The 8196-nt window shown below is 38.8% G+C and overlaps 1 protein-coding gene across 1 annotated transcript in view; it reads right to left on the reverse strand.

Annotated features, from left to right (window-relative positions):
* kcnh3 (potassium voltage-gated channel, subfamily H (eag-related), member 3) overlaps nucleotides 1-8196 on the reverse strand; it is a 130630-nt gene that overhangs the window by 13970 nt on the left and 108464 nt on the right. Inside the window, 4 exon segments of the mRNA XM_035676417.1 lie at nucleotides 3056-3305; nucleotides 4251-4566; nucleotides 4951-4997; nucleotides 5720-5739. Of these exon segments, the coding sequence (XP_035532310.1) occupies nucleotides 3056-3305; nucleotides 4251-4566; nucleotides 4951-4997; nucleotides 5720-5739 (633 nt within the window).

Below are 8196 nucleotides of genomic sequence, written 5' to 3' on the forward strand. Positions count from 1 at the left end.
TCTCTACTGTTATTGTTATGTATTGAATATAATAGATTTATACCTATAAAATATTTCACTTTTTTGTCAATTCAGCTTACTCAATGATAGAGAAGGGGTCCCTTAAGGAAAATGGTTGGGAACCAGTGCTTTATGGTATAGAAATTACATAAAATGTGATACTGGTATTTGTGATATTTGTGGCTGTGGTAAAAGCGGCCGTGCAGAGCATGACTCTGTTTTTTTCCACCCACACACTGTCTGCAAATCAGTTCTGTTTAATATTAGGCTTCACTGGAACTCACACAACTCCACCTTCACATCTCCAGAGAACGATGTGAGTGAGGACATATGATCACACCATTTTACAAATGCCAGTGCGTGCACACACACACGCCAGAAATCAAAACTCAATCTCAGTGTGAGGCAACCTGCAGCTTACCCTCTGTGTGCCACCATTGCCATGTATTCCAACTGACAAGCTGCACACTCACACAAGACATTTTTCACCACTTAGACAAAGATGTTTGTGGGTGTTAAATGTGTTAAGCTAGGCAGATACTGTACACTTTTTATTAATCTGTGTAGTGTACACTCCTTCAGACATAACTGCTATTTCTGCGTGTCCAAAATATGGTCATTCTGCAACCAGGAAGAGAGATAAAAAAATAATATCGATGATGATGAAAGATAGCTGGGAATACATGAACAAAAAGATCTGTGTTATAAGAATACGAATGGTTGTAGTTTATATTTTGTTTACTGACATTATAAAGAGATTCCCTCACACACAAATTTTCATCAAATTAGTTTTTTAGAAAATGTATATTCTAATGTTTTTTTCCAAGCACGAAGAAGACACTTAAGTGGCTGTGGAATGCCAGAAAAACACAAAAGGCCTTATCTAGAGCTAGTGTTTGTTTTGTCCGTTCTGCGCTACTGTAGAAGCATGGCGGTTCAACGTAGCGGACTCTATAAAAGGCAATTCGCTGCGTTTGTAGATAAAAACAGCTCATTCTAAGGTAACAAAAACACAACAATTCTTATTTTCGGGTGATTATACACATGAAAACATACCTATGAATATTATATTCCAAATGTTACACACTGGACCTTTAAGCTTGTTTTAATAGTGTCTCTTAATTTAGTAATGACTAAGGTATTGTATTTAATCATAATCATACTACTAAGATTTCATACTGGCATGTTCCTAGTTACTAAAAACATAACTGTAAGCCGCCCACAAAACATCTCTTCACCCAGTACTACTAATTACAGCTGCTAGCTGCCAGACATCTGACAAAAAAAAGCTTCCAGCTCGTGTGACAGCTCATATTACAACACTGATCAATTTTATTACACATTCAGGCCTTTTCCAAGAAAAGCTCATTGCTTTCCAGAAGACATTATTTTGGTACATTTTAAAGATGTTTTTTAGGATAGCCTCTGGCCCATTACCAGAGGCTCGGAACAATGCCACCACCCATAACATAGCCAGATTTATATGCAAGGATATGTGCATATGCAGTGTGATAAAGGAAAATGTCCTATCCTATAGTATAATTTTTATGTTCAAATGTGATTTTTGAACATAAAACTTTTAAAAGTGTTGGCTGATGTTAGCCTGATATGGCTAACATCATCATGTACTCTATACATGGTATGTCACATTTACATTCCCCCAGCAACATCTTTTAACCATCTACAAAATGTAGTCAACATAGATTAGCCTAGCACATAGCATATCTAAGTACAGGAAAGGAGAAAGCTGACCGAGATTCCGTGGAAAGGGTTGGGATTTAGGGAGCATCAATTTGCCACAGATATCCCAGTGTAAACTACAGCAGAGATTGTGTAGGCTGTCCCTGCAGAATGTAGCTGTATGATGCCTGAGGAGTGAAAGCACGGAGAGCATGATGAGCTTTCCAGCCTTGTCTGGTTGTCATGTATCCATACTATCTGCAGCAAACAATGGACAGGGATGTCCCACTGCCTACAAACATCCTCATTCATTCGTTCATCTCTTTTTCACTGTCTATACTCTGCCATATGTGAGGTCTGATAGCAAGACCTCCTACATCTCTATTCACACCGGATTCGAAGGATGACTTTGTATAGCTCACAGGCTCAAACACTGTGGGAAGCCGTGACTTTGTGTGTGTGTCAAGCACGGTGATAACTCTTTAAAGCAGCGGAGCAAAACAACAGCTCTTTATCAGCTCCCTCTCAGCCCTGCCCTCCCTACACACACACACACACACACACACACACACACACACAGACAGACACAAACACAGACACACGCACACACACCTATCTTTCTGTCCTCTCATTCCTCCTCCTTTCCTTTGTCTTCCTCATCAACCTAATTTCCATTCATAATCCAGATCAAGTTGCTCTGCAGGGTCTGGACTTCAGGATGAAACCAAACCCAGTACTGTGAAATTATTATATCTGTAATCACTGAACTGAGAGATGATCTTTCTCTTCTTTTTCCCTGTCCGTACTTCATTAACAGCATTTGATATCAAACAGACAGATATTGGCCTGTTTCTTACTGGAGTGTTCATTAACTATGCAGCACAGTGTCCTGCACATCACCATCGTCCCACATCCTCTCATTAAGTCTCAGTTTGACAAATAAATGGCAATCAAAGCCATGGGGGTACTGTGTCATTTTCATCCAATTCGGTATCACAAGTTTACACAAAAATCTCTTCAAATAATAGAACTCACTTGTTGCTTTTTAGTCTAATTAGGTAACCAGCATGTAATTTTGCAATCCGGCACTCAACAAATCCAATCTCAAACTCTATAAAAGCTCCACATTTTCACCAAAGCCATTACATAGTGAGTTTTTGTTCTCGTCTATTTATTAATTTGAAAATACTCAGAGAAAATGATGTTATTCCTTGTGGTAGTTTGGAAAAACTGAAGGAAAAACACAAGTAGAAGTAATTATGTTGTTGGAGTGATTTCAGTATAAGAATATGAAATACAATGTTCAGGGATCCACCACATGAACACAAGCATGAACTTTTCTATCTGAACCCATCATCCTGTTCCTCTGACTTACCAAGTATGGCCAGCACAGTGTTGTCTTTCAGGACCTCCATGGAGCCCGAGCAGACGAAGTAGATGGCCTGCAGGGCGTCTCCCTGCCGGATGAGGAACTCGCCCGGAGCGCAGAAGGAGGTCTTAATAATGAGGGACAGGGAGCGCAGGCAGCCCCTACTGGCCGACTCGAACAGGGGGAGCTGGAGCAGCTCCTTGTTCAGGTGCATGGCGATGTCGGCCCTCAGCTCGTCTGGGAAGTCCTTCAGGAGCTTTAAAGCGAGAGAGGGTTCACACTTAACAACTGTTCTTTACTAAGATTTGCAATGGCTGCTTCAGCTAAACCAGTGGTTCTCAACCTGGGGTTCAGGGACCTCCAGGAGTCCTTTGGGGGGTTCCACGGTTCCGCAGAAAGACTTGTTATATTTTAACTTCATAATTATTTCATTGATTAGAAGGAATGACAGAATGTATAAGAATGACTATTTTGTTTATAGGTTTCACACTCCTTACAGTTAATCTGCCAATCTGCAGTACTGTTAAGGAATAACTAAATCTGATCATACCAAAAAGGTTGATAGCCACTGAACTAAACAGCACTACAGCACTAAATACACTCCAGCATCTTTACCTGAAAGCAGTAATTCTCAAACATGTGACTGAAGGAAAAATGTGGAGCAGAATGATCGTAAACCTTTCATTTTAAACCTGTTGAACACTGGTGTTGCTAATAACATTATAAATTGCTGCATTGCATTGACAGCTGGAACAAGCCATAATTATCAATGATTAGATCCACATGTGCTAATGTTAATGCATTAAGTTAAGGTGGTGATGAAGTCAGTATCACAGTTATCTTGGCCAAAATCAAGATTTACAATAATAATTAAAATGTGCTTAAAACTCTTAAAATGGCACTAAAACATACTGGAATTTTGTTTATAAACAACACATCCAGTTTAACTTTTTTTGCCTTGTGGCAGTTCAAATTAAATCAGAAAAAAACAATATACGACTGCACGTTAGCGACACAGACAGCTTTTTAAAGCCACTTCACTATCATGACTATCCCCCCCAAAAAAAATTCACCACAAAAAACTGTTGAAAAAAGTGTTTTTGATCACGATACACAAGAATATTGTATATTATCCATCCCCAACACTGACACACTCATATGCTTTTGTGTTAAAGTGAATGTATGTCCGCTCTCTCCTCACCTCGTTAACGTCTATCCCGTTGTTGACCGACCACGTGGTCTGGAAACACTCCAGCATGCGCTGCTCCAACGCCTTGGGCAGCCGGTGGACCCTGATGAAGTCCTTTAGGTCCTTGGTGCGTGTGTGGTAGAGCGAGCGGCGTGAGTACATCCTCTGGATGATCGCCGTCACGTTACCAAACACCACTGCATGCATCAGTGCTGAAGACAGAGGTAAGGTTGATAAAATTGAATTACATATATACGTTATATTTGATTGGCTTTTCATCTAGAATGGCACTCAGGAAAATCCTATAATGCTTTTGCACAGCAGGAAGCTTTACAGGACATCCTATAAGACCCAACAAGTTAAAAGAGTGCAGGGCTTAAAAGGACTTAGCTGTTTAAAACCACTGTAAGCATTGCCTCAAGTGGATTACTGCTTTCACAAAATGGCAGCAACACACTACTGAAATAATCCCAATGTGAATAAATCTTTTATTTTCTAGTGAACAAAACACCAGTAAGACAACAAAATGATCATTCTAAAACCCACAAAAAAAATCCCAGTATGAGCACTGACTGGAACTATCTTTCTTATAATGTGCTTTCCTGGCCGTACAGCACACCTCCCTTAAATTTAATTCTCGCCCAAGTAGAGAAGCTGCTGGAACAGCTTTTAGACACTTTGGGACACTTACACAGTCCACTGACACCCAGACTAATAACATTACTTTAGGATGACTGCTCTTCAGGCAGGGTCACCCACCTCACATTTTGGTAAACTATGGTGTAAAAACTTATAAATATCTTTTGGTTACAGCTGAAGGACACCCACTGCTTTAGGGCAGTGCGCCGCTAGAGCTATGAAGTCAGTATGAGGATAGAATTCAGAGAGATTAATGAAGCTCTAGTCTCCTCTCTATACTCCTCTCTCGGTTTAGCTTAGAGGACTATGCACACATGAATGCGGTTGCAAGGTTATTAAAAATCAATGCAACACAAAAAAACACCCACTCCAAAACCCAAATTTAATCAAAGGATGAGGATAGCTTTGTTCTATGTTTTTCTTATTGTCAACAAATTCCCTAATTTCCTAAAACAGCTGGGCACTGCAGTTATTAGCAAATGTTTCTTAAAAGGTCCAGTGTGTAGGATTTAGTGGCATCTTGCAGTGTATTGCAGATTGAAACTTCACCCCCCTTCCAGATGTGAAGGAGACTCTACAGTGACCACGAAATGTGCAAAATAAGAGAAAGGTCCTATCTAGAGTCAGTGCTTTGTTTGTCCAACTGCTGTGTTTGGGCTACTGTAGAAATATGGAAGTTCAACATGGCATAGATAAAAATGGCTTATTCTAAGGTAATGAAAACATAAATGATTATTATATTGAGGTGATTATACACTAATGAAAACATACCTATGAATAGTTATATTCCATTTCTGACAATAAAACTGGGCCTTTGCTCTACTAAGTATTAACAGCACCACGACACCATCAGTATGTGGGACTGAATCAAAACAGCCAGGATTGTAGGATCATTAGAGTTCCAGCACAACCAGTACTAGTGCTATAACATCAAAATTTAAGAAGGTATAGCACAAATATTAGGCACATTAGCACCTTTCACTGGAAAACAAATTAATTTCTTTATTCTTTCATCGAGGAAGGAGGAAGGAAGTATGTGATTTGTTACTTATTAGCTCTGTGTGTGGGTGTGTGTGTGTGGTTGTCAGTCATTTACTGTCCTAACAAAATTGTTCATCGTCACATGTGAGCTTACACGTCCAATGCATGTGTACAGCTGTGCTTAAAGTCAGGGTTTTTTGCCACTGGAGAATGAAAGTAAGTCAATACAATGTCCTCTCAGGTAAAGTGTGTGTGTGTGTGTGTGTGTGTGTGTTCCTTTATAGCCCACTTCATGTGCACTGAAGCCTGAGACATCACTGTGTCCTCGTAATAATCGTCAGCGCATCCCGGCATTTCTCTCACCAGATAACCTTTTCATTTATTCTTTTACTGCTTTCTTCTGGAACATTGGGTTTTCTTCATTATGGATGTTCATCAGCACAAAAATCCTCAGAATTCATAGTAGTAATGTGCTGAATGCATCCAACACTAGTTTTATGTTAACAAAAGGTACAATATCTATCCTAATTAATACATTTCATTTTTTTTAAAGGAAAGCCAAAATACTGTAGCTCATTAAAAATGGGAATATGTAAGTTTATCATCGATGTGGCTGCTGTTGTCATCATCTTCTTTATGTTCATCATCATCATCACCATCAGTCACTGTCCTTCTGTCGTTACTCGAATCATGTCTGCATTTGTATGCGTGTCATTGTTAGTGCTAAAGTGTTTAAAGGGACAGTTCAATCAAAAATACATATCTTTCCTCTTCCCTGTAGTGTTATTTATCCATCTAGATTGTTTTGGTGTGAGATATCAGCCATTAAGATATCTGTCAAGATAATCCACAGACCTTGTTGTGAGCAGTTTCATCAAACTACACCCACCAACTGTAGCTGAACTTTAGCTATCTCAGCGGCGCTCGGTATGGTACCTAATGGTTACATCCTGTGCTGTCAGGAGTAGGAGCCTCTCAAGTTTTTCAAAATGTGTTGTTGGGGCGCTTTGAGCACCAAAAGCCGAGTGTGATCTGGTTCCATTATACTGGAACAATATGTATTTTTAATTGTGGGGTTTACTGTCCCTTTAAAGGCAAGGGAAAAAAGTTATTAGGATTTCTTTTCTCAATGATTGTGACTTTAATCATCAAATAAAATAAATTAGTTATATTTAGCATCAAAGCAATATCATTTTGGGGCTTCAGTATATAATGTGTGGCCATGTTTTGAACATTACAGTAATAGTTTGTCGGATCTGCATAGATAGAGTTGAATGTCTCTCTCCAATTTTCTCCCATTAATCTTCTGATCTTCACTGGGCCACAGAAGTTCATTCACATATTTAATTCCTTTTGAAGATTTAGCATCCGTGGGCGTTTGTTTGAAGGTGACACACTGCTGGGTGCTTCCACTCAAAAAACCTAAACTCGTACAGAGTATACCCTTTGTACATAGTTCTAAACAATGTGTATATTTGACAGGACATTGTGTATTTTGCTTTAGTCAAGATGGATATTCACTGCACTTTACTGAACCCTCTTTTGTTGTTTTTATTCCTTACTTTTGTATCATTGACCTTTTCGAGACAAAACAGTTGCCAATAAATGCAGTTCAAATAAAACTTTGAATGCTACCAAAGTTACCATCAGCTACTATCAGCTGGGTCTCTGCCAATTCAAGGTCATAGTGTAGAGTATGTTATCATCAGTGTAGTCTGAGCAATGTACAATTTTCCATTAAACTAGAATTTGTTTGTAGTAGAAAATGTTAGATATTTTATCAACATCTGGACACCAACATTCTTACAGTGATAGCAAACTTTGTTCAAACAAGTTCATGAGAGAAAAAAAGCAGAAAATAATCAAAAAATGTCAAATCTTGGAAAATTATTTTTTAAATAAATCCTGTATTTACCAAAACTAAACTAAACTAAACTGAACCTTAGGCCTGTTACAAACTACTTTCGTTGGATGATATATTGTCTCAGAAATCCTTGCAATAAACTACATTATTGGCATTTTAAGACCACGGCAAAACAAATGAGAGGACAGTTTTTTTCTGTTCATTCAGCTTCATTAACAGTAAATATAATGGACAGAGCTCCTGGGTCTGTGAAGTGAAGCCAATGCAGAAGTGTCTTTAACCTGCATTCTCTCTAATGGCCAGCAGGTGGCAGCTTCATAGGCTGCAAAAAAGAAGTCATAACATTGAGTCTTAAGGAGAAATGAGCCAACTTCTGACTTGATTTATTAGCTCTAGCTTCTTTGCATTGGCTCCCTGTTAAATTTAGAATAGAATTTAAAATTCTCCTCCTCACCTATAAAGCTCTTCATGGTC

Source organism: Morone saxatilis, unplaced genomic scaffold (genome assembly GCF_004916995.1).
Source record: "Morone saxatilis isolate NCDOM2014 unplaced genomic scaffold, NCSU_SB_2.0 Contig5, whole genome shotgun sequence".
NCBI classification, from domain to species: Eukaryota; Metazoa; Chordata; class Actinopteri; family Moronidae; genus Morone; species Morone saxatilis.